The 27,616-nt window shown below is 36.7% G+C and overlaps 1 protein-coding gene across 1 annotated transcript in view; it reads left to right on the plus strand.

Annotated features, from left to right (window-relative positions):
• NEK7 (NIMA related kinase 7) overlaps positions 1 to 27,616 on the plus strand; it is a 56,790-nt gene that overhangs the window by 25,797 nt on the left and 3,377 nt on the right. Inside the window, exons 5-8 of the mRNA XM_009283171.1 lie at positions 7,317 to 7,425; positions 9,747 to 9,854; positions 17,931 to 18,025; positions 22,558 to 22,671. Of these exons, the coding sequence (XP_009281446.1) occupies positions 7,317 to 7,425; positions 9,747 to 9,854; positions 17,931 to 18,025; positions 22,558 to 22,671 (426 nt within the window). The remainder of the gene's footprint in view (positions 1 to 7,316; positions 7,426 to 9,746; positions 9,855 to 17,930; positions 18,026 to 22,557; positions 22,672 to 27,616) is intronic.

A 27,616-nucleotide genomic window follows, 5' to 3' on the forward strand; every position in this document is an offset into this window, starting at 1 on the left:
CCCCCGTGCCAAACATAGTCTTTTTGTTTAGCATATGGTTATGTTTTATAATATAGAACAGTTTGGCACCTTCCTGAAGCTATGTAATTGATAAGTGTTAAAAGCTTCAAAATATTTTTTTTCTCAATGTTTTTTTCACATTCTATATCACCTTTACTCCTAACTTTTTTGTATATTCATTTTTGAAAAGGCTTTAAAAAGATAGTGTAGCTTGAAGAAACATGTAATATGTTAGGATACTGTAACACAGTATGTGCTAATTACAGATCAAAGCTAAATTATTTTTATGTGCCTGTTCCTAAAGGAGAAACCTTGGGGCTTTGAACTAGTCAGGCTAATTTTTGCCACTAATCTTTTTTAAAGCTACTAAAAATCTTTTTCTTAAACTCCAACCTCCCCCCCGCCAAAAAAATTAAAAAATAGCGCTTCCTTATTCAACTTTGTATGTATATGCTAGCTATGTAGCAGGTAAAAAAGGGGGGCTGGGTGTTCTCAAGGGAAACAGCTACTCTGCGGATGGAGCCGTGAAGCCCTAAAAGAAAAAGCAACGGCACAGAGCCCTGCCAAGGTAGGAGAGCTAGTTCTGGTAAGCTTTTGCTCCCCGTACGTGCGCGTTACTGGGGTGTCTGGCAGGTGCTTGACTGTCGTCTTTGCTCTCGGCCGCAGGTAACCAGAGCGAGAGCAGCGGCAGCAGTTTACCATCTGCCAATTACGTATATGTGCTGGCGGAAGGAAAGCTGACTGGTGCTGCAGTTCATAACTGGTGGGGTAATTGAGCTGGGTAATTGCCAGGCAGCCTTGTTAGTCTTTCTGTGAATCGGCCATTGTCTGTGTCTGCCACTGGAACAATAAGAATAAGCGGGCAGATTTTCTGCTAAAATAATTAGACTATCAACGCTGTTTTGTCTTGTGGACAGTCCCCTTCACAGACATCACACCTGAAGCTATTGTGTAAGCCGACGGGCTGTACTCGCAGGGAGAGTAATGGTGTCAGGCAGCTATGAAAAGTTAACTTGATGTTAAACTTCACTTAACTGTTACACAAGCTGTTCAAATAGCTCTAACTGGGGCAGAAATGCTTGGGGTATTTCATCTCCATCTTTGCCCACTGGTGCTAGAATTGTCTGGCTCCATGAACCGTTAAAGAGCCGGGAGAATTCAAGGATTTTATTAAACAATAGTTTTAGGTGCTTTTCTTGTTTGAAATGCCCTGAAAACAATACTTGGAGATTATTTTTAGTTTTTCACACAGTTGTGTTTGAAAAATGTGCAGTGTCAGTGTTTATGCTATATGAATAACTTGCTGAGAATGAAGGGAGAAGATTTTGAATTTCTCTGCCTTATTTGTAGTAAAAAGAAAAAAAAGTTAAGATGGTAGCCTCTGTATTTACTGTGTCATGCTATTGCTTTTTATTAGGAAGTAGAGTTAATGATTCAAGCACGAGTTTCACCTCTTCATGCTGTACCGGTTTACCCAAGGGGATTTATTGGAGAGAGATGCATGTAAACAAATACTGTTGAATTTAAACATGTGGCTATGTGTTTTAAGAAGACCCGCTCAGCGGTAACAGCAGAGACAATGAAAATGATGCAGTATTAGAAATTTTATTTTAATGGCTCTGCAAGTAGATCTGCTTTCAGTAGGTGATCTTTATCTCTGACCACTGTATGTTCTTGCTTTTTTGCATGAGCAAAAACGTTAGGTGGAACAGAGTGACTGTAGATGGAGTATGCAATAAGGAAAAATGAAATGAATCCTTGCAAAGGCAGTTGGATAAAAATATAGACATACATAAAGAGACTTTTTTCAGAGCTTTCTAAGGGATCTGAGTTTAATCAGGAGTCTTAAGACTGATTATTTGATTATTAGCATGAAAGAATATATACTAAAAATGGAAAATACAACAGTTTTGACTTGTGTTTTTCTTACAAGGCTTTCCATTTCTTGTGAGTAGATGTCTTTATTTTGATTGTTTGTGATTGTGTGTGAAGAAGATTGTGCTTGAGAAGATGTTTCTATCTTGGTTCTGTGCTGTGCACATGGTGGGTTTTTCCATTTAATTTTTTTTTTTTTTTTAGGAAAGACCATAGTTTCATTCTACTAATTTGGCCTTCTGATACTAGTAGGTACTTCTATTAGTACAATTATTTTGTCTATTACTTTTTGTACTGTCTTAGTCTTTCATTGCTATTGATTAAATAAAGTTACTTGCTGTATACTAAGATCACTAATAGAGGAAGATTGATTTTTTTTTTTTAAATGCATTTTTTTTGTGGATTCTGGAAGTGAAAAAAACAAGTATGGCATCTTCAGTAACTGGAGATGTAAACAACTGTCAAGAAAAGTTAGGAAAAAGAACCAGGTAAATATTTTTATTTATTATTATTATTATTAGTTATTTTATTGGCCAAGTACTTGTTACTTTCTGTATGTTCAGTTGGTAGATGCCAAATAGTTTGGGGTTCTTTTGTATTTGTTCTATTTTTACAACTAAGAGACAGCTGCTACTCTTGAAATGTAGGGAAATTTGATCACCTTGTGGATGAATGAATTGAGAGGTGGTGGAAAGTTCTATTTTTGTTCTACACAGAAAGCAAGGAAAAACGGCAGAAAACTTACCACGGTCTAAAGAGACGGGCAACTGAATTCATGAATTAACAGAGCCAGACAAAACTCCTGGGACACTGCTTTCCTACTAGAATTATATAGCCTTTTAAATAGAAAGTAAGACTTATGTAGAAACTTCACTTCTATATACATGAGTCTCTGATCTTTACTCCGAAATGTAGAGATGTTGAGGTCCATCTTCACTGGTGTCTTTTTGACCCTGCATGCCCTTGCCAGTTCTGGTTTGTTTCTGTTGTATTCACAGAGTGAGAACTCTTGCTCACACTTCCATAATTTCCTATTACAGCTGCCTGACCTCCTCTTTCCTCTCTCTGTTCTTTCTGCTAGTCCATATTAAAAAAGAGTCCCAAAGAAACACAGGCAGAAGTGGCCAAGAACTTTGTTACGTGCTACTTGGAAGTTCCTTGTAATAATCCTTTCTGTGTCATTTTCCTCTTGATGAAGTTCAGATTTCTTCCCACAAGTATCTGGTTGTTGAATCACTGTGTTATGATAAGTCTATGCAATAAAATAAAAAAAGCAAAAAACAACCACCTCTTTATATTTTTGTAAGCCAGAAGTGAAGTCATGAGAACAGACAGATGCAATCAAGATCCTCATCAAGACGTGAAAGAAAGGAAAAGGAATCTATTTAAAGCAAGGAAATGATCATTCTCATTTTACTCTTCCCCCAAATCCTCTCTTTCAGAAGGCAACTCTAGCCTAGAGCATGCACAGTGAAAAATCCAGGTATATGTTTTTGTGAGCTCATTTAACAGTTTCACAGACTTTTTTTTTAAATAATGACTGTGCAAAATTGTTTAGATGATCAGTTTATCATCTTTCTGCAAGAGATGTTCATAAACCTCTTGCTTTCTATAGTCCAGTTTGCTGTTAAACACTCATTGTTTTTTTTTATCTTTTTTTATTTATTCCTATTTTTTTTCCTATTCAGTGGGGTCTGAACCAGACTAAATCGTACCTTAAAATTCTCTGTGACACTAACGTCGGAACGGAATGCTAAATGTTTTCCAAGCATGGTTACTGAGATGTAGGCAGTCATATCTGAAAGCTCCAATTGTACTGAAATCACCCATACTCACTGGTCTTTACTGATCTGCAGGAAATCCTTAGTTTTCTTATAAAAGCCAAACATAGTCATGCATATTTCCTTTAAGAGTATTCTCTGAACTGTGCTTGTTAAGCCTAGATAAGACCATTTACTAATTGCTGTCACTCTTGCTTTTGGAATTTGACCTTTAAAGCATCATCTTTAGAAACTCAGTATAATATAATTCCATGCTTTTATATTGACTTTAAACTTTTTTCCCCGTCTACCTTTTACTTAATTTTTTTTTTTATGCCTCCAAGAAACTGAATGGCATATGCTGTTTAGGTGCAGGGCAGCTATATTTAACTTTACTAGGATGGAAACATTTGGAGAATATTTAATTTTTCTTTTAGCAATTCATTAGAGAAAACCAGGAGAGTTCCGTTTTGCCATAACGCAACTGCTCAGTCATTCTGTAAAAACGGATGAAAAGACGAACTGGTGATATAACCTGCCTACCTTAAAGCTCTTCAAGGCATTTGAATAGCCAATTTATGACCACAAAAATTTCCAGTGGCATTAAATGACTGAATTGCAGTTTTATCTGTACTGACATTGTGAAAACTCTTCAAAGTAGTTTTTTTGTGATTCCATTCTCAAAGACAGAGGTGGAAATTTCATAGGATATGACTTTTGAAACAAATAATTCTTGCTGGGAGACAGTCTGCTGCCTGAGCATGCGTGGTATTCTCTGTTTAGCTGATAAAACACTAGCTTGCAACACTGCCCAAATTTTTAATGCACATGTACAAGCAGTTCCCTTTTTGCCTAGTTTCAACTATGTTGAGACTGATCTTTCACCTCAAACAGGATTATGGGTTTTTTTTAATGTCACACCCTAGAAGGTCAGTGGTCTGAGGGACATCAGGACTGTCCTTTGAGCCTCAGACAAGTGGAAGGAGCAGAATAGTAAAATGTTGAAGGTGAGAGTACTTTAGAAAGCTGTATGTCAGGCTGTATTCCTTTGAGGTCAAATTTGGGCGCGTAATAGCAACTTGTATACAGTGGGAGGTAACTGTATTAAGTTAACTTGATTATGTGGACCTTAGGATGCTTGAAACAGTACAGCACTAGGCTGTGAATTAGTTTCAGTATTAACTGTTTGTGGTGCTACTATGCTCTGCTGCAATAGAGGTTAAAAATTATTCTTTTGGCATCATGTCTTCTGCGTTTTGGCTTCCCTGTAGGAAGGGGGCAAACCCCACAACCATTAGAACTGCATTTTGCATTGTGGACTATTTTAAAATGGAGGAGAGAGAAAAGGATCCTGCTTTGAATACAGTTAATATGTGCTATATGAATTTAATGATGCTGTTTGAAATGAAATAGGTTTGACCATGTTTTCCATCAACTTATATTTCTTGTTAGAAGGTAAGGTTTTAAACAGGAATGGGATTCCTTTTCCTTATTGACTTTTCTCAGAATTAACACTGCCTGCTGGACTGTTTCCTAGAAACATACAACTTGTTTCGATAGCAAAATAAATCTTTTTTGGTAGTGGAGGCTTTTCATCGCTATTTTGGCTATTGGTGGATGACAGCCTAAGAAAACATTGAGAATATGTATTTTGATGGAAGATATTTTAATTAATTACGCTACAGAAAATAATGTTCAGTGAGTTTATTTTAAAAATACCGGATTACAAGTGAAAATGGTGCCTATTTCTTTGTTTAGTTTAAACATTGTTAGTAAATCCAGCAGCTCTCTTCTGCATCCTCTTTAGATGGATAAATTCTACAGGGTTAATAATATTATTGATGCTTTCAGGAAGAGAAGTTATTATTATAAGGCAAAATTATTAATACCTTCAGTAGAATGAGACTGGATTAAAAACTGTTGTGTTATTGCATGTTTGCACTGTAAGAACTGAAGCCGATTTTGTAGTGTACAGTCAGCTACAGTGTTATAGATGGCAAATGAATAAAATGTTAAAAGAATACTTGTACATAAATACTTTGAAAGTGCACTGATGCACTTTAAGTACATCGGAATGGAAACTGTAATGGAAAATCTTCCCACTTCAGACATTTTGTGAATGGTGTTTCATCACTGCTTGTGCTTAGATTTTTAGTTTAAAAAAAAAGATAATTCAGAATGTTTAAATAAAGTACCTAGTTATAATTATGATAATTTCAGAATGCATTTTAAATCAAGGAACTATGCTTTCATGTGCACATACTCACATGTATTGTGTATTTGTTTTTAAATGAAAAGAAACCTGGTCTCCATCTTCCTGTTGACATCAAACAATCCTCTGATATGCAAATCCAGCTATAGGGAGAACAGATACACAGGGTTTGTTTGGATTCAGTCCAAGACTGAGAGAAAATTATATTTAAAGAAGTAATTTGTATGCTTTGCCTCATTTAAATGAAAATGCATTTTGAAATAATCCCTATAACTAAAAACATTTTGGTGAAATGTTATGATCCTTTGTATGACTGATGCATTTTGCTATAGCTAGTTTAAAAACATCTTTCTCGTACTCCTGCACGTCTCTAATGTGTAGATACAGCCGTCAACTTCTCAGTGGCACATTTTAACATAGTATATGAAAATATTTTTATTTTTCCAGAGTAATAAATGTTTGTTTTATGAACTTTCTTAGGGTGTGCATGACTGTGAAGTGTGCATGTACACACACTATTAAAATACATCCAAGTACTTCGCTTTCCATCTAATTTTGCTAGTATTAATGTTGTTCATATATTTTCTTCATGTGTTTAAAATCTGTCAAAATACAAATTCTTTAAAAAGAGAGACTAAAAGAGCAACAATTTTTCAGTCTTCTTACTTTCAGCTGCAAAATTTATAATGATCAAACTTTCACGTTGTAGCATTGGCTGAATTCCAGGTTTTCAGTATGTGTTTTTGGAGGACTGTGTTATTCCAGTCCCTGAATATATTTGAAGGAGGTGTGTGTAGCAGAGCACAATTATGTTTCATGTAAGCTTTAACAGGCCATTGAACCGTTACCAGTGATCAGTAATGGTTGTTTATACAGGATGGAAAATATTTGAACAGGAGTTAGACCGCTATGAAATTTTCAGAAATCACAGTTCCTTTAGTCCCCTTTTATGTATCGCAGAAGTTTCTAAGACTAATCTGATCTACTCTTCTTACATGATCTTTGTTTGTGATTGTGTGTCACTACTATTTTTTTCTTCTATTTAGGAAAATGAGGATATGGAAATCAATGTTGGTGTAAGGAAGCATTTCGTTTGGGACGTTTTGTGGCCACATACCTTTATATCTGACCTTTATTTGTTCCGTGGCCACTTACTCTATGCTAGACTATTCTGACCACATTAATCGTGCACTGAGGATTGCTAAATACCATGTAAATCCTTTTTTGGGATAGCAGTTTTATTTCATTAATGTCATTTGTGGCTCTGTGTTGACTGACTTAAACACACATTGATGATACATGCATTAATATTTAAGGGGAAAGCTTTCTGTGTCACATTTTGTTAAACCTTTCTCATCAGGTTGTGAGCCTCTTGTTTGGTTTTTAAATAAAGGATTTTCTATCTTTTTTCAGTCATTTTATGCAAGTTTTAAGTTTTAATATTCAGTCTCCATCCTTTTTTCTTTAAGCATTTTAAGAAACAGAAGAGGTTGATTCCTGAAAGAACAGTTTGGAAGTACTTTGTTCAGCTTTGCAGTGCCTTGGAACATATGCATTCTCGTCGTGTTATGCATAGAGGTAATATAGGATCAAAGATGATTTGTCTTTACTAAACCTTTTACTATGTGAAAATTAAGCTGGTTCAATGCGAATGACACCAAATAATGTCATAATGGAATCAATTTTGACAGCTGACACAATGTATGTTTCTGTAATGTTTTGTAAGTAATGGAAAAGTGTGACAGAAGTTTGTGGTTGTACATTTGTTGTGGTAGGCATTTGTTTGCAGCAATGGCTTGTGATACCAAGTTTTCAAAATAAGTGATAGTTCTGTAAGTGATGGAGACCCTGCCACTGCTACCTCTTTGCTTGCTCAATTCATTTAGCTGGCTCTTATTTTCTGTCCTGTTCTTATTATTCTATATTTGCCCATTGTCTCTCCCAAGTATTGTTACCTGCATTCTTGCACAGCTATCCATCCATTCTTTTCACCTCTTGCACCTTTTTTTTCTTACAAAAGTATTTGCCTCCTGCCATGCCTTCTGGTGATGTATAGGCCCTTCCCTTACTCCCTTATCTACTGGATTATGTGCAGCCATGAGCATTTTCTCCCCTTCTCTGTTCCTCTCCACTATTTCCAATCTCTGTGTCAAGTACCGTGTCCCAACAGCCCTTGTAGTTGCCAGCTATCCCTGTCAGGTACTAAATCTCTTTTACCCATTTTAAACCTCTGTACTGCTGTCTCCTCCGTATGTTGACTTCATTTTACCTTGTAACTCTGAGTCAAAGAAAACAGATCGTAGCATAGCTGCTTCTCAGATGTACGACTTTTTTTTTTGCCTTGGAAGTCCCTCTGGCTATGAGTTGCAAGTTGTATACGGGCTGTCTCTCTGGGTTCAGGTGAAATTACATGTCTTAGATTGGTGGCTTCCTTCTGCTGGGATGCAAATAGCTGCCTGAAAGCAAAAGTCCCTCCGTCTCTGAGCTTTGTCATTTGCAGCTAGAAATGTTGCACCCTTCAGCAGATCAACTTAGATGCCTCTGCAAATGGCTTTCTTTTGTGATTCTTCTTTTTTTTTTTTTTCCTTTACGCATTTGTACAGATATCTGCAAGTGCAATTATACAAAGAGAAGGACATAAAACTACAGATGCTTTCCACAGGTTATAGGTATCTTCCTTTAATGCTTTTATGACTGAACTAGTCTATTTCAGTATATTTTAGCTCAAAACTAAAATGAGTTTAAATTCCTTAGACTGAAATACTACCTTCAAAGCTTCTGGCAAACCTATGGCAAATCTAACAATTCCATGGTTACACACCAAAACCAATGACAATTAAAGTTATTTTTAAGTTGAGCTGATATCCGTGTTGGATTGTTACACAAAGGGTGATCCAAACTCCTGAAAAATAGGTCAGATAGCAGCATAACATAGCCGCTTCTGTCTTCCTTTCTAAAGCTTATAAGGTTTTGTAACTTTTTGTTGGAAACCTGAAAATGCTGGTGTTTGAAGGGTTATTAACCATTCCTTTTACTCTATCCATATCTTACGAAAACTGTAATCCCCTCTTACCAAAGTTAAGCGATTTTTTTTTTTAAGTTTTGAGCCACAGTGCGTTGCTCTTGAGCTGAGTAAGAGCTAAACACAGTTGCCAAACAAATACCAGGTCAGTTTATTTAGAAGACTAACAGGATAGGTACCTTGTTAAAAATCGTAAAATAAAAATCTTTGCTGTTGTCTCTAAAGGATTGGATTAAAACTTAAACTGAATATTAGTTGTGAAAAATAACTGTCTGGGGTATACATCATTATTTTTCTTTGTTTCTACTTGATTAGCCCAATTCCATTGACGAGTTCAAATAACCATTCTCCTGAGTAAAACTTGCTTCTTTTTTTAATGCCTGCTATTAAAGAGAATCAGTTACCTATTTCAAATAAATAACATCATGCCACTGTGGGTAATCTGATCAGCAAAAGTGATGAAAAATATGTCTTACAGTTCTTGAAAACATTTTTGGTCTGTTACTTAAGACATAATGAGAGGTTTTCTAGTTCTAATGGAGTCCTTATATATAGCTTATATAAAGTAATAATGAACTCCCTGGATATGCTTCTTTGGGTGTGGGTTTTTTTTTTTTTGTTTTTTGTTGTTTGCTTGTTTTTTAAAATACTTGCAATGGCTCTTAATTTTTTGCTTGAGTGATGTTTGTACTATTAAAATAGTTAATTTGACATTCCGAATCCCAGACTCGCTCTTTCTGAACAGCACAGTCAAATTTTGTTAAAATTAGCTGTAAATAAAAGCCTCTTTTGGTCTGTTATTAATAGCGCAGTAGCTTTTCTTGCCAACCTCATTGCGACTTTTTTAAACTTCTTAATTTTTTTTTTTCCCCCCTAGATATAAAGCCAGCTAATGTGTTCATTACAGCTACAGGGGTAGTAAAGCTTGGAGACCTTGGACTTGGTCGATTTTTCAGCTCCAAAACCACAGCTGCACATTCTTTAGGTAAGTTTTCTTTGAGGTACAGGTGTTGGGGAGGTGGATTTTTTTACATGGTGGAAATACTGTGCCCACTCATGAGGAGGAAAAGGGTTAGGTCCAGCTAAAGCTTTTCTTAAATAATAAAAAAAAAAATGGTCAGCACCATGGACACATACAGAAAAGCTGTAACACTGAGGTGTCACTTTCAGCAGTACAGATCGTTGGTTCCCCCCCCGCCTTTGTTTGAATCATTTAATGTACATTCCAGGCTCAAAACAAGTCTTCATGACAGTAGTGTTTTCTAGAAATGCTAGGAAAAAATAAGATCAATAATATGGATGCATTTTTTAAAATTTATTTGAACTTTAATCAGTGTTGGAAAGAATCTAGTAATTCTGTGTCCCTGTATGGGTAGCATTGACAACATGTTGGTTATATGCTTTGAAAGGGCTAATAGAGGAGTTTCCCTGTGTTGAGGTGGAGTTTCTCAATATAAGCTAAGTAAGTTGACGAGAGATCAGGCTTTATGAACCACAAAGACTTCAAAAACAAAACAAAAAACCCCCCAAAAAACAAACAAAAAAATCCCGGAAAAATTATTTTTATAAGAATAGAAAAAAACTTTCTGAAATGCCCAATTTATTCTTTGCTAGCACATAAAAAATAACATTGTATTATCTTTTCCAAACAAAATTTTCATATAATTTGCAACTTTTAAGTAGCATGTGGAGACTAGGATGATTAAGAAGCCTTTAAAGAAGAAAAAGTAAAAATTTGGCAGATATTTTAAGTTTAAATATAGGGAATGGACTAATGACGGAATCTAAGAGAATATCTCTAAAAGAGAAAAGCTTTGTAAATAGAGTAGCATCTGCTTTAAAGAGAAATGTAAGAATTAGTGTTTATAGTATGGTTATGTAGGTTTTTTTAGTTAAGAAAAAAATTATTTTCCCCCGCTGGAGTGGCTATGTTTAGTGGGTTGCTGAATTCAAGCCTGTTTACTGTCTGCAAAGGGTGTGAAATGAACTTTTAGTCCCCTTGAGCAGGGCCATTGATGGCAGCATCCAGAACTGTCTCCTGTTCCTTCTCAAGCGTATTGAGGCAGGCAGAGCACCTTGCTGATACTTGAATACAGATAGGTAAAATCAATTCAACTGCTGCTCAGTGAGAGTTTTTAACAAATGATGGTGACAATTCTGTAATTAAGCATTTGGATATTTTTATATGTTTGACAAGAGTGCATGGTAAGGAAGATAACCATTCTTGGCTTTCTTAGATATTAAGTAATACTTACAATCCCTGTCTTAGGGCCGTGGGAGGACACACAAAGAATTGTGTTTGCTCAGATGCTGATGTTTCTAATTAGAGTACGAAATATCAGACTTCTTGGATTAAAATATGCCATATTTATCCTCACCTCTTAATTTAACTTTATTCAGATAGTCCCAGTTATCGGTACAGTGTGGAAAAAGAGAGAGGATTGATGTTCAGCATGTTTGTACCACATTTGAAGTGTGGGCGATACTTGTGTAAACAGCCAAAAAAAAACTATTTTAGAAAGGAAATTTTTTGATATAATCCTTACTTCCCTGTGTTCTAGAAAGCCTTTGGTCACTCTTTTGTGCCCTCCTCTTTTTATCATGTTTGGTGCATGCTGATACTGGTATACTCAAAACCATGAGTAACTGCTGAGTTCTTGATAGGACTGAGGTGAAACTCAGACACGGACGTGCAATCTTGCATTAATAAAAAAGAGAGAGAAAGAGACAGAGGCGAAACAGTGGAACCAGACTGGAAATGTGCTTGGGTTCCACGTCGAAGTTCAGATACAACCCTAAAGATCTGACACTATATAATGCACTGTGCCATGAACTAAAGTGCTGCCGCTCATGCTGCCGTGGTAGCCCAGTGGCCGTCTCTGGCAGCACTGTGGAGATCTTATTTGTCGTAGTTGGGTCCTGCTACTGCCTGCGAATGGAAGAAGGATGTAAATGAGCAGTGTGAAGAGGGAGCTGCTCCTGGACTGTATTTGCAGGAAGCTGAGAATCCTAATCTGTGGGCAGGAGCACGTGGAGAAGGCAAAAGTCAGTTGTGAGGGTGGGAGAGCTAGACTTGTGTTCTAAGGTAGAAGTCAGGAAGTTAAAGAGGAACAAACTGCTTCAACACTGGGTTATTTTGGCTCGTTGCAGGGGAATGGTTGCAAAGGGACCGAAGACTGAGCTAGAGTTAAAACCAGCGTAAAACCCCCAAGCCCTTTAAAGCTCACCTCTTACAAATACAAGAGCCATCCAGAGAGCAGGGGTAGGGGGATGGAAGCTTTGTTTCTGATGTTGGGTGCTGTGTCTTGGTAGAGGATCTGTTATTTTTTTATTTTCTTTTTTCCCCATCTCTTCTTCTCCCATTTCCCTCCTAATTATGACCTAATGTCAGAATTCAGCCTAGGAAAAAGATTGTGTTCAGCTGTTAACTTAGGCTACAGTGGAGACAGTGACACTCTGATTTATCATGTCACTAGCAGAGACCACTTTTTAACATTAATTTCTCATGCAGTTTTTGATGCTGGTTTTCTTGAAATTTCTTTCAAAGTTGTATCTTTTTATGATTCCATAAACCTTTGGTGCACAAAACCCAGTGAATTACAAACATATTATGTGTAGCAATTTATACTTGTTTACAGGCTTTATAAAAATTTCAGTAGATTTCAGAGATAAAGAAATGTACTAAAATTTTCATTAGCTACAGCTTCTAACTGCTAATTATGAATAATACTGATTTAATTAGAATACTTGCTGGTGGTCCATTTAAAACAAATGAAAATACTGCACTGGACAGGGTTTGTTAATGTTCTTAACTCTTTCTATGCAGCCTTATCAAAACAGTAGAATTTTCTGTTGTGGCATGTATATACCTTTTTGAAAATAGAAAATTTTCCTTCCAAAAGTGCAAAGGAAATGGTGGCATTTGGTATTGTTGATTCCATACAAACTTGACAAAATTTCTTGGTTTCAGAAGACTTCCTATTAGAAAGGGGAAGATGAACCAAGAAAGGCTTCTTATTCATTTCCCTATGACTGTGTGTGTTAGGGGTTTTTTGTTGTTGTTTTTTTTTAATGGCTGAATGCCAGGCCTTATGCTCTTTGAAATGGCAATTCTGAGGCCAGCTCATGGAAATGTGCATTTTATCATCTTTGTTAGCCATTCAGTGGATTTAAGGATAGTCCATATTGTAGTAGTTCAATTACAAAAAAAAAAAAAAAAATCAGTTCTCCAGTGTGGTTGTGCTGGAGGGCCGCACGGTATGCTGTCCAGGCAGACACTGCTGCCATGATGTGAATACCTTCTTGCAGGGCAAAGGGACAGATCTGCAGTTGTCTTAAAATGCTTGAAATTCATCTGTACTGAATTCTGGTTTCTTCTGCAGTTTGACAACTTCTGTCATTTCCATCGTACTCCTGTCCCCAGCATAGAGCTATGTTATAGGGATTTGACTGTAAACTCATGCAGGTTGTGGGGAATAAAATACCTTGTAAAAATGCGTGCAAATACTCTCCTTTCCTCATAGATATGGATCTCTGACCCAGCAGAGGGTGTCAAAGCCGGTGCTGAGGTGGTGGTATGCAGCACCGTTTTGCTGTGAATAGAATAAGCTCCACTTTCATGCTCTCAACCAAACTGCTCTGAGAACCTGCACCCTCAGTGTACAGGAAGGCTGGCAGGGAAAACTGCAGCTGATTCATGGCAGTCCTCAAAGAAGCTGTGTTAAAACAGCTCTTATTTTATGTACAAAAACCTGAGATCTCTTACAGGAGTTTGAAAGCTGAAGATATATTGTGTTGTTACAATGCTGCATTATAAAATAACCCAAGATATTTATAGATTGATTTCTGCAGTAAGACTATTTGCATAATGTAGGCTAGGTTGCAGAATTACTTTGGATAAGTGCAGTATTTTAGGTCCCGTATCTGTGGTTGAAGACGAGCCTATGACTTAGAAATCTCCTACACCTATATTAAAATAAGTAAGTAAAAAAAAATGGTTATGGAGAATTTGTCATGTCAGTGGTTGGTTACCCTCACTGTTCCATAACTGCACCTTATTTGTAACTTAGTTTGTTTATCTTCAGCATCAACCATTCGTCTTGTTAAGCACTTGCATGTTGTGTTGAACTCTGTGTTATAAAATTCCTGTGATCTCATGGACATTAAGTCATTCATAAACCGTATCTTTTGATTACTTAAATAAATCTGGCCTTTTTTTTTTTAACTGAAGTCTAGTTTTGGAATTCTTTGAACATCAGAAGAGTTACTAAAGTGATTTTAGCCCCCTTCCTGAACTTGGATAGTTACGTATTTTAATGCATGGAACATCAGTAATAATTATATGGCCTTTTTTAAACCTAGTCTATTAAACACCTTCTGAATCAACCATTACATTGTTTTGTATTAGTAGTATTAACATTTACCAGGCAGATTTTTCTCCCAGCTTAAAAATGCTTGATAGTACTTAGAGCTAGTTACTGTGTTTCACTCAGCTCCTCGATGCATTGTTGGTTTTCAGGTGAACACGCTCTCCTCTTTAACTCAGCTGCAGCGTGAGTTATGTGTTTATGCAGGTAATAAGATGGACTGTTTATATCATAACTTCCTTCGTAATAGTTTCTTTGCCTCTGATCCTTCAGATCCAGCTTCCTGTCCCCTGATAATCACCATTTCCATTATGTGCGTTGCCTCTCCCAATAGCAGAAAGCTTGCTTAAAGAAACAACAGTTTCTGGATCTGCAGCATCTTTAAAGGGAGGGAGCTCCTGAGCAGCAGCAGATTCTGAGGAAGCAGTTTATTTGACCCAGGCCATTTTCAAGGAGATTACCGTTCAGACCTGCAGGTTATCCGAGATGTGCAAATGCAGTGAATAGAGTGCTAAAGTTACAGGTTTTGTTCTTAAAAACATAGGCACCTTAAGATGTTACTTTTTTGTCTTGTATTATCCCACTTCTGTGTCTTCAGATGAGTAAAGTAAGTCGCATGTCTTTTATAGTATTGTGATGCTGTGTTTCGCTTAACAGAAAGGAAAAAAAAATCTAGGAAGGAAACGTAACGTATAATCACATCTGGTAGTTGCTTGCCAGCGGTACAGCTACCTATTGAGATTGCTCACACTTTTAAAGAATCGTTGCAATGCCTTCAGTAGTTCCTGAATGTCAGAATAATGAACCTTGCATGCCATGTTCTGTTAAAAACAGTTTACAAGTAGTAATGATGTCTAGATCTTCAGGTTGTTTTTGTGATTCAATGACTAACATAACTGTGATTTCAATTCCTTTCACTTGGTCATCGGGGGCTTCAGGTTGTATTGCAGTTAAGGTGTTACACTAGGCTAAACGTTGTAAAATGATAGCATTTGTTCTTCCTTTTCACTATCATCAATCTTTCACAGTCATATCAGACCCCTAATGTATCAGCAGGCTTCCCAGAGCTACTGGTTAAAATTACCTTTGCTTTTGGTAAACTATGAACCTTCAAATCTCTGTGTTTTCAGCTGCCCCCTGTGGATTCTGTGAAGCCTCTTCCTGGCACATTACTCACTGCCAGCTACTTGCGTGATGTCTCAGAGCAGCAAAGGCAGTGCTGCTGTAACCAGCTAAGAACCAGATTACTATTAAACGTATTTTTTAGATGAATTCTGCCAACAAAGCATCAGAATATACTAAACCAGTGCATTAATTAATGGATGCAAAATACAGCTGAAAGTTTTCAGAGCTGTCCAAGCTCACAAGTCCTTGGAGTTTAAAAAAAACAAACAAACAAATTCAAGGGGGAAGTACAACAGTAAGGATGATAATAATATGAAAACTGTCATGCCAAATGTTGTTTAATTACAGTTTCCAATTTTAAGACAGCTGTCATTAAACACCCATTAAAGTACTGCTGTTGATACATTAGAATAACAGTTGCTTCTGGATATTCTGGTAGCTATTTTGGTGTTGCAGTCCACCCACCTGCGTGCCTATTCTTTCGCAGGGAAAAGACCATCCCTCTTGACCATTCCTCTGTTGTGGGTGAATACGAACATCCCATGAGGGTAAATGGTTTTCACAGTACTCCATCATTTTGAGTTGCCTTTCCCCAGCCGTTCTCCTTTTAAGCTCTTGATTTTTCGCAGTCTCAGTTCAGAGCTGCAGTGATTCCTCAGGCCAGTGCTAAGGGAGCTTCTGGGGAGAGGGGCTGCGGCAGCCTCTGCTTTCCCAGGGCTGGAAGTCTCCCCCAGAATATTTAGGGGGCCAAATCCATTGTAGGATGCAATATGGGACCTCGGTCCTTGCCTGTCTGTTAGAGAAGCACGTTCTCAGTTTATATTGGTTTGGAATATTGTTTTCAATATTGTTTGCCGAGAAGGAGATCAGTTGAAATTACGGGCTACCAGCAGCAGTGGCCTGACCTGGGATGAGGTGGTACTGGGTTTCCCAATCAGAGCTGGGCCTTTCAAGTAGGAAAGTACTTCCCTCCCTCCCGCCTCCCCCCCCAAGAAATTATGACATAGTTTGAGATGTCAGCCTTTCTAAAAGATAGGGCACATTGTCAAAGCAAAACCTTTAACTTTTGGAAATGATTAGAGTAAAATTGTTAATCTGATTAATTAAAACTATTAACCTGATTATTCAGATTTGGAATTACTTACATATTCACTATATCTCTGTTTCCAGTATTCATACAGAGATGAATTCTGAATAGATGAGGCTAATTCAGAAGTGCAGAAGTGATAGGAGATCTTTTTGTTAAATAAAATAGTGTGAGGTTCATACTCTAATTTTCGTAGTTTGCAGTGAGAGTGGTGATTTTAATCTCTGGCTGTGTTGCAAGATACTTAGTTTCGAAATAAGGTCAACTTGTATTGAATTGACAGAATCCAGTTGGTTTTCATCATCAGGATTCAGTGCTTAGGAAAATATTCCACACAAAATTGAAGTAAAAATCTACACAGATCTGTGACTCTTTTTGCTGTTAGGCAGTCAGTCTCAGTGACTTAGGAAAATATTCCACACAAAATTGAAGTAAAAATCTACACAGATCTGTGACTCTTTTTGCTGTTAGGCAGTCATTTTGGGTGGTTATAGGGAGAAACTTCAGAGGCAATGCACCAAAATTGCCACTGCCATTATTTTTTGTGACTTCTTTTTTTTTGTTGATCTGTCACATATGAACCCATCACTCGGATACTTTTTTTTAATGGCTTTTTTTACAGAGCTGAAACATCTCTTCCAAGTAACTTGTGACAGAGATGGGTGGGGTCTGATTAAGATCAAGGGGAGAGATGTCCCGGAGTATCCAATGCAAATTTGCTCTGGGACAGTCCTAGTAAATGCTGCTTTTCAAGCGCAGACGTCTCCAGAGCCCACAGCTCTGAGGCAGGATTAAGCTAGGACAGCCACGGATTTGGGAGCTGAAAAGCCCTCGCAGTGTCTAGTCCTGCAGCAGATGGACGAGTTGCTCGTAAGAACCTCGGCTTCTGCTGGGCTCGCAGGTTTTCCTGCCTTCCTCTCTGGGAAGCTGAAGATCCTGGATTTCAGGCTTAATTTTAGTTTCAGATATTCAAACTAAATTGTGCTTATTAGCTTCAAAAGCAGCTTTTTTAGATTTGTATATTCTCAAAAGAAAGAACAGATAACTCATTAAAAAAAAATAATTCAAGCCATGGACGAGAATTTCTAGCTGTTGTTGTTTCTAGCCACAGTGATAACAGTTTGGAAAGGAATGGGGGGGTGTGGTGTGTGTGTGAGAGCATGTAGTATGTTCCCTTGGTTCTCTTCAGAAGAAAATTATTTTTGAGCTTCTTTAAAAGCAAAAAATTGGAAGTATTCTACAACTGAGTAATTCTGGTAATTAGATATCAGTAGTGAAAATAAAGCTCTGCTGGATGAAATAGATATCTAATTCATGTGTATTTCTATCAAACTGAAGACTCATAAGTATGAATTGAAATTGTACGTGTAGCGAAATGAGAAATGTAGAAGATGAAAAATGTTTTTCAGCCAGGAAACCCGTACTTTTACTACTATATAAAACCAGAAATTTTCATTCAAAAATACTTGTGTATTTATTGCAGTTGGTACACCTTATTATATGTCTCCAGAGAGAATACACGAAAATGGTTACAACTTCAAATCTGACATCTGGTCTCTAGGCTGTCTGCTGTATGAGGTAATATTGATATATACAGTGAACTTAACACTGTTGTGCTTAAAGTATGTAGCATTGTGGAAAAGCTACTTTTCAGCTATTATATGTCTGTCTTTAATATTAGCAATGAGAATTCCTATGTGACTTCAGCGTATGAAATACTTTTATTTGTGTGCTACTCACGACTTGCCTTTTACTGGGCTTGCTACAAAGATTTTATAGCAATTTGTTGAAGACTGGGCATAACTGAAGGATTAATAAATGAATAATGGCAAGCACATGTAAAATTGTTCTAGGTGTTTTAATGGCCTATGCTGATTATATGGTTTTGGTAATAAATGCCTTGAGAAATAGTGGGACTGATGAGTATGCAACTAATGCTTTCAAAAACTGCAATGTAGTTATTTTAATACAAGTTTAATTTCTTTAAAATTACTTAAAACCTAAGTAAAACAATAAAAAAAAAAGGATTACTGTGTACTTATTACTACTAGCTTGGATTAACTTTCAAGATAATGACTTCTGCTGCACAGATGTAATTTTTCTACTCTTTCTTCTCCAATTAGTTAAACTATAATTATTGGTTAATTTCTGTATTAATATGGTAGAGATTGGTAGGTGACACATAATTTAAAATGGTATCATATTCTAAGAAAGTAAAGATATAGGGCAAATTGAAATTGAGGCGAATGAAGGTGTGAAGAACAGGTAGGCTTCTAAGGCAACTACGTCTTCAAAGTTCTTTGCGTATCATTTGTTGATCAAAAGACTAAACACTTGTGTTGAAGGATGCTGGAAAAAAATTTCTTTCCATCAGCAATGGCAGTGAAGTCTTTCTAGTCACGTTCCAGATAAAAACTAATATACCCAGCTCACTTTTCATTTACCTGCAAGCCACCTGCCTCAGTGAGTCAGCAGAACTCATTTAACAGGTATTCAGCAGGATCGGCACCTCCTGTTATTTTAGGATTTTGTAGAAAACACTGTCTGCCTGTTAAAGTTGTATGTTACTACTAGGTGAATTGTCTCCAGTAATATTAGTTTACTTTCTGTCACTAACATGTTGCTTTAAATATTAAAAGGGCAAATAGCTATATTGCAATTCTGCAGTTTACAGATCTGTGTATAGCTGTTGCTTCTAAGTCTTTGGGACAATTCACAGGAATGAAGTCTGATACCTGATAACAAGTATTTAGAAGTTTAAATCCTGAACTGAAACTTAATCCCATATTGGGATTCCTTAGTACTGGCCGTGGCAACTGCCATCAATTTCAGTGCTCTGCTTTACACACTTGTGCAAGCAGGAGCCTAAAGATAGCATAAAGGTAGATGAGGATTTTTCAGTATTGCTATTTCTTTTCCCCTCATTGGTTTTCTTGAGGAATTTTTTTAAAAATCTGGGAACAAACAAATAAAACTCTTGAATAACTGATTATTATATAAAACATGTTTTAAGGTTAATTTTTCTTCTGTGTTATATGAAAGTTGCTGGATAGAAATCAATAGCACTTTTCTGAAGAAAATTTGGTTTTTTTGAGCTCGCTGTTTTGATGCTGGTACAGTATATTAAACACCTATAGGAATATTAAATTTTTCTTTGATCTGGTAAACAATTTCAAAATAGCTGAATATCTTAATTCCCTTGATTAACTCAGCATCTTTAAATACCATTCTCTTTTTATTTATTTTAGAAGTTTCACCAGGATGGTATTTAAGTTGATATGGTGTTGTGTCTGTGTTTTTTCCTTATTGTAAGAATAAAGTAATTATTAGGATACTTCCTGTTGATATCTATTATATAGCTACAGTATATGGCAGTGTCTTCAATTATAGCTTTTATTTTTTTTTTAGAGGTGCATTTATCCCATTTAGTTAATTCTACAACATACCAGATGTTTGTGGTGGTTTTTTTTTGGTTTTGTGTGTGTGGTTTTTTTTTTTTAATTGATCATTGAGATGTAATTTTGAAATTTTCGGTATAGTAAACTCAAATATATGCTTAGCATTTTTCTCTTCCCCCCGCCCCCCCCTTATTTGAAAGTGGTTACTTAAGGTATTATCCGTGCAGTTTTGTGCTGGCTATCTTTTTGTGGTATGTCTAAAATGCTATTGCCCGCATTTTGGCATGTTTTATTATATTGATTTCATGTTGCTATGTGCTCATATGTGCTCTGGATTCTCTCCGGCTTAATTGGAGAAAAGCTGTGGCATGTTTATCACTTCTCAATAAATGCTTAATTGCTGCTAAACTCTTTTCAGTTATGTTTTAAATTAAGTTTAGACTAATTTGCTATAATGTATGTTGTTTAAAAATTATTATTTTTAACCTATATTACGGTCTATTATTCAGTGCTAACTATGTGGCCAGTAAGATTTTTAAAAGTATATTTTAAAGTCTGATTTTTTTTTTAGAGCCCCAGGTATTTCTGAAACCTCAAAAACACTACCACTGGAGTTTTAATTGATATGCAACAAAGTAGACTTTACTAATTAAAATCAAGATGCTGTGCTTTTGCTACATGGACCTTTACATGGAAAAGTAGGTTTTACACATTTCCTTTTATTGTTCAGCGTAGCAATTGCATCCTTACAGGGTTGTAGGTTGGTGGCTTACAGTTCAAAAAAAAAAAAAGGGGGAAAAAAAAAAGGAAAAAAAAAAAAGAGAGAGAGAGAGAGCTGCCACCAGCCCCGAAGACAGACAGTGGGCTTTCGTCCCTCAGACACCCCCAGAATACTAATCAGGAAAGTCAGACCCTGGAGGTCAGGGAGCAAGTCAATCATTCTAGCGATCGTCTCAGTGTGGAGGATCAAATTAGCCTGAAAAATTCAGCTGCTGGGAGGAGAGGGCGAGCAGCTGTCAGGGGCAGCAGCGAGATGCACTAATGAACCAGATGAATAGTGCAAAAGCTTGAAAATAAAAACAGGACAGTTGACATTTTTCATCTGTCAAAGCAGGAGATGCATGAAAATATAGTATTCCTGTTTTAACTCCTTAGGGGACATTCAGAATTTTTTTTAACACTCCGCAGCATTCAAACAAAAGTACTTTTTAATGAACACCTAGAGTAGGAAAATGAGTATCTGTGCATTTATTTAGAATTTCTGCATGCGTACAGATCCTGCAGTTGATTTTTCTTTTTCTTTTTTTTTTCCTTTTCCTTTTTGGCCTTTAGCTTGCATTTTTAACATTCTTTTTAAGGTAAGAGACAATGTCATGTAAATCTAAAAATTAACATTATTTTGGTAATACAGTTACGGAATTTTTGGGAGGATTGTAGGGTGGAACTGTAGTATGGTATTTGTTTTGCGAGCTTTAAAATTATTTATTCTTACACGAAGGTAATATGCGAAAGTACTGAACTATTTGAGAGCATTTTTATCAGATATAAAGTAAATGTAAGAGAATTTTGGTAATTTTCTTCATACGTTTTCCCCCAGCGATATCGGTGCTTAGACATGAAAGAGTTAAACTGCTATCTGGAAGACCACAAGACAGATGAGAGCCATTTTCAGCTTGTCCTGTCCCTGCTGAAGCTCACTGAGTAGCACAGCATGGACTAGCGTGTTTCACACACACTCTGCCTGTCTGGGGAATGTACACATTGTCCTTCCAAAATCAAACTTATTAGCACATGTAGAAAAGGGTGACTGACTTTGGGGCAGCACTGCGCTCAAAGCAGCATTCATGCTGTTGCGGTTCAAAGACTTAGAAGGCTTTGAACGGAATGGAGATATTTTAAATGAATTTTTAAATTTGTAATCCTGCTAACCATAGCGTTTGTTTCCACCTTAAATGTCAAGTTGTAACATTGCCTGGAAATAAAGCATAGGTTTAAGCTGATCATTTATTTAAGTGCTCTCCAACAGATATTCTTACTTTTGTATTACAATTGTAAATTGTGGTCATGGGTGCCAGTTCTGCACTTCTGATGATGTTTTGGGATTTTTTTTTTTAAGTATTTTCAAATAACATACTGAATTACGAAGTGTTTGGATTTTTTTGGAAGCATAGACATTACCTTTAGTTTTCTTGCTTTAAAAAAACAAAACAAACTTTATCCAAGTCTAGTAATAGCTATGGAAGGTTACAAAATCTATTACTGTTATCCGGCATTTTCATCATACGGTATTGCTTTAGATCAGATAGTGTTTTCAAATAAATTACGTGTTTTTTCCAAAAGGTCTTCAGAGGAAAACTTCATTGTGGGTTTTGGGTTTTTTTTGTCTCCCCCCTGGTGCAAGGGCCCTCCACGCCCACAGCAGTATCGGAAACTACTCAATTTCTCCTCATACTCTATTAATAAAACTGTTACGGTATGCAACTCGAATATTGCAATATAAGGATTGTGACAGGTACTACTGTGTGACATAGAATAAGTACACACACTGGTTACAGTAATAGTTTTGGAACTTCTGTTTTTAGCACTGTGACACTTCCAAGCAGGGGATCGAAAGCCGTTAAAAATCACTTTGATTTGTTAGTATTACAGATTTTATGACAAAACAGGTTTACTTAAAAACACAAAAGAAAACTGTACATTTTCTTTAAACAGATGGCTGCACTGCAGAGTCCCTTTTATGGTGATAAAATGAACTTGTACTCCCTGTGCAAGAAGATAGAACAGTGTGACTACCCACCTCTCCCTTCAGATCACTATTCAGAGGAAGTAAGAAATTTTCCTTTTCATGGGCTAGATCCTCAGTTTATGTAAGCTGGCACACTTCCAGGGAAGTAAATGAACTTGTGTGATTTTATGTTATTTGCAGATTATGCCCATAAGTGTTTGCTTGTTGAACTCGCTCAAATGTTCCTGTCAAAACAAGTCTCTGATATGATTGTAAATTTTGGGGGATTAATGATGGAAACCTCATACTGTTAGCTGCTTAATTTCATTGAGCTTCCTTGCAAGTATGACAAAATGCTTTCCCAGAATGCCCAATGATCTGTTCTATGTGCCAGAATGGGATTGAGTCTTGCATCTATAGTATGCTTTTCTAAAAGCACAACTATACAAGTTTATGTTGCACAGTAAATTAGTGCACTAGCCTCGTTTCTCTAGGGGCTTGCATTAAAATAGGTATAATGTAACTCACTAGTAAAAATGAATTGTTCAGTTCCCATTTGTCTGCATTATAAAACTGCGATGTGCCGTTCGATACAATTGAATGGCAGTTCTGTTGCAAGAAAGAGTGGTTCTTGACAACACTAATAGTAAATTTCAGAGAAATGTAGGCAGACATAATATAATTGAATTCGAACAATATACTCATGCATATCGCAGCAGTGTTTGTTTTAAGCTGATAGGTAACAGTTCTTTACTGTCATTAATGCGTTTAAGGGGGGGTACTTGCTTTTTTAAGCTCTACAATGAAAAGAAACTAAATAAAATAAATTTAAATATTTTTCTTAGTGCTAGTAACAGAATGAAAAAATATAAACGCTTGCTTGTTAATGTTCTGAGATTGAGATGCCAAAATACTTTCCCACTTTGAAAAGAACAGGGCAAACTGATAGAAGCTGTAAACCAAAGAACACGTATTAGTAACCAATTCTAATTGAATTCAGCCTACATGAATTAAAGATTACTTTGAAAACGCAAATAAACACGAGCACTGAAATACTTTTAATAAACATAAAGCAATGTGCAATTTCACTTAGAGTAGGGGTTGTATTTCTGAACCTTTTATTTTTTTACATTCAAAGACAGTGATTGGACTATTAATAAAAGATTACTGCCCAGCATTTTGTTTTGTTTTGTATTTACAGTGACAATTCTTGCCCTTCTATGAAAAAAAACTGGACTTCAAAAGATAATTCAGTGACGTTGCAAAGGATGAAATAATGATCTACTGTGTAATTTATGCATTATACCTCTTTGTGGGTTTTCCAATTAGTCATTTTACCTGGGCCGTTTTTAATTATTATTTGTTGCAGACTATAAATATGGCAGTTCATATAACCAACTTCAGAACTGGAGGCCTGGAAATACAGTAGGGTGTGAACAATAATGCAAAATGATAGCAGGAATGTCAGGGGCCGTTCTTTGTTGTGTCATTCATGCTGTCTTCCTTTTTCCATGAAGCGCATGAATATTTCACATATCTGCATCCTCATCCTCTATTCTTCTTGACTAATTTTCAGACTGTCTGAATTTGCATTTCACATGGTAGCTGATTAGGAGATGCCGAGTGCAGCAGCGAAGCCTCAGCAGGCGGTTTCCATGGTGACCTTCAGCAGGATTTTAATGATGATACCACTAGTGGTTCGTTGAAGTTGGCCTGCCTGCAGGGCTACTTCACTGCAGCTAAGTGTGAAGTTGGATATGCGGATTCCCAGCCAAGGGGCAAATATCAAAGTCTGGCCCAGATAGAAGGTCTTAGAGTTTGGATGGGGAAAGAGATTCCACCTTTTTCTTACATCTGTATAGTTTCTAGTGCTGAAAACAGATGCAAAGCACAACATGTTAGGTTTTCTTTATTTGAAAGCAGACGCCTGCTTCTGCACCTTGGATAAACCAGTTATCTGCAAAATACACATAAGTTATTTTAAAACATAATGAGAGAATTGGAGCTATGATAGGTATGAAGAGAGGTATGAAAATAGTTACTTAAAAGAAGTAATCAACTATGGAGACTGTAATGGGAACTTTTTAGTGTTCTGATATGAAGACTTGTGTCTTCCCTAAGGTATATGGAAAAATAGATATGTTTGTTAGTTATTGCACCAAAATATACCTTTTTTTACTTGTATGAAAAAAATACTGTGCTGGCATGAACTGTAAAAAAAAAAAAAAAAAAGAAACAAACGTTATCTATCATATTAGGATACTGTCCTAAATGTTTCACCTGTACTGGAAATTTAGATATCAAACCTTTAACCAGGTTGGAAGCACACTCAGTGAGCAGTAAAGATCAAGGATCACTGAACACTAAAACCCACTTCATATTTTATAACAAAGAATTTTCTGAAAGAAAAATTTCACTGAGTGTTGATCTCTGCATCCTGTGATATAGGAGTGTAAATACTTTTGTTACAAAATACAAGACAAGTGCTTTTTAGAGAAACTTTCTGTAAGTAAATTTTAATGAGTTTTAAGATGTGACAGTTTTTCTAAATTTTGAACTCTCTATAAGACTAACCTTTTAGTAATGCATGACATCCATGTCATCAGAGAATAGCGTGACAGAAAGATACACCTTAAGATAGATGGACAGATGGATAATTTTTTTAGAACCTTTGATTAGAAATCCTAATAGTCTTAAGATGCATTTTTCACAAACTATTGCTTCAGCAGTAGAGTCATAAGCCAAGATTTTGAAATGTTTAACAACTTAGGATGTTTCAATTTTTGAATATTCCTGAAGAGCGGCTGGTGTTCAGGGTGAGTACTCAGCATTTACTGAAAGCTGTTCTGCTTTAGGGAATTCGAAGCTCTGGGCCTCCCTTGCCACCCCCAGTCAATACTCTTAAAATCCTGTCAGCCAATATTAGTATCATGTTGCTTTCATGATAGATGAAGTTTTTCAGTCTCCCCTTCGATTGAGGTGCACTTCTTCTCAAGTCCATAGCCAACCTCCTACCCAGGTGTGAAGGCTGGATGAGCCAGCAGGTCTAGAATGGTCGTGTTAGTTGCCAGCGAAAGGGCTTGAGAACAACCACGGAGAAAGGATTTCAGGAAGGTCTCCTATTCAGAGTAAGAAGAGTTTGGGTTTTTTCCCATTCAAAATTTCCTGTATGAAAACTTCTCTTTTTCAACTGGCTAACAATGCAAAGTACTTGCCTGTCATAGTTCTGTCTTTCACCCCCCCTTCCTCCTGACTTGAGTGATATTTATTTCATAGCTGAAAAACCTTAGTTAAAGAAAGTGTGTCCCACTGCTCCGATGTCAGGCTAAGCTCCAGGCTAAAGACAGTCATTGTGCTAGGTGCACAGAGGAGGTTAAGAACAATAAGCAGCTGAAGAAGTTTGCAGCTTGGGGATGCAACAGGAGGTCCCTCCAGCTCAGTCATAAGTCTGCTCTGCCTGTTGGCCAGTCTGTGCCAGACAATAAAAAATTACTCTTCTCTCTACTGACATTCTGACTTTAGAATCCCAGTGCCTCTTCCCATGGTACTGTCAGGCTCTTCGGCTACATTGGAAATTTTATTAATACTTAGAAGGGTTGACAAATGGATTTCAGATTTATTGAAATGGATATTCCTGTAGGAGTTAAAGGAATAGTGCTATAACCAAGCATTAACATCCAGCATGGTCCCAGTTTCAGTCCTGAAAGGCTGTCTTCCTGTGTAACTGTTTTCATCCTGTACCGCAAAATTAATTCACCTTCTCCCAACGGTTTGCTCTTCAATAAGAAGGCTCAAAAGAGCTCAAGGATTTTGAAATTACTCAGGAATCTGTACTGTCATTGTGCAGTGTCCCAAGCATAGGCAGCTCAGGGAAGGAGATTTTGCAGTTATAGCAGCGACCAACATTTAAATGTTAAGACTCATAGCCAGAAGAGATGTATGACTCTGGTTTATTTTATTACAGTAATGGTGAAGGTTCGTCACTAATTGAGCTCACCTCTTGCACTGTGTTGGGAAGAGAATTTCTGAGTAAACTGATTCAGTGACTGTCCCTTACTGTGAACATACTCTTGCAGATCCTTTCTTGTATCCTAACAATAGTAGCTACATACGCATTTTGGTTAAAGTAAAAATAAGAAGCTGCAAAAAGCCACCGGTCAAGACAACATGTGGGTGAATGGATTTTGCAAGTGTACTTACAGGGATTAATAGGACCTAGAGCCTTACACGTACTTCTGAGTAATGATGCTGGTTTTCTACAGTGTCTTTCTAAGCAATGAATCTTCTTGGCCGTTTTATTGAAGCTTTGAATTGTAATATACTGTAAGAAGTAACAAAGTAACTCTGAAGGAAGGCTTCCTGTTTAATGACTTCACAAACAGTTTGAGTCTGAAATTGATTTTTAGATGATAAAGTTCAGTTTAGAAAACAAAATCAGAGTTACCCACAGGCCAGGATTGAAAAGACATGAAGTAGCCTACTGGAGGTAAACAAGGCTTCTCATGCTTTTCACGGGTAAATTTCTTGAAGGTCTACTTCTGCTGTTGTACCCACAGTAAAGTTATCGATATACAGCTGGTAAAAAAAGAAGAAAGAATACTTTGTCTCCCGTCTGATCATAGCTTTATAGGTTTTAATCCTTCAAAGTCTTTTACTAAGACTTTATTTACTGTATGCAGTTCTATTGAACAGATGGAAGTCTTCACAGAGAAAGATAAATGTATACGTACAAGATTCGAGGTCTTATTCTCCAGATAAATTACACTTGTATTCTCTTTACAAAATGTTTACTTACGTGAGTCTAATTTCAGGCTTGGGGTTTTTGGATGTTCTTCAGTCTCTCCTGTTTTCCATGCGGGCTGTCTGAGGTGTTGCATAGCAAGCTGTTCATCTCTGCTAGTACATTGTGCCTGTTGCTTACACTGTGTCCCACCTGCTTCTTCTACAGGAGATTGTTTTGCTTTGCGTATTTGTATTGCATGTTGGCAATTATTATTTCTTACAATAGTTCGTGATTTCCAGCATTCTGTTCTCCAAATGATTGGG

Source organism: Aptenodytes forsteri, unplaced genomic scaffold, assembly GCF_000699145.1.
Source record: "Aptenodytes forsteri isolate BGI_AS27 unplaced genomic scaffold, ASM69914v1 Scaffold181, whole genome shotgun sequence".
In the NCBI taxonomy this organism is placed as follows: domain Eukaryota; kingdom Metazoa; phylum Chordata; class Aves; order Sphenisciformes; family Spheniscidae; genus Aptenodytes; species Aptenodytes forsteri.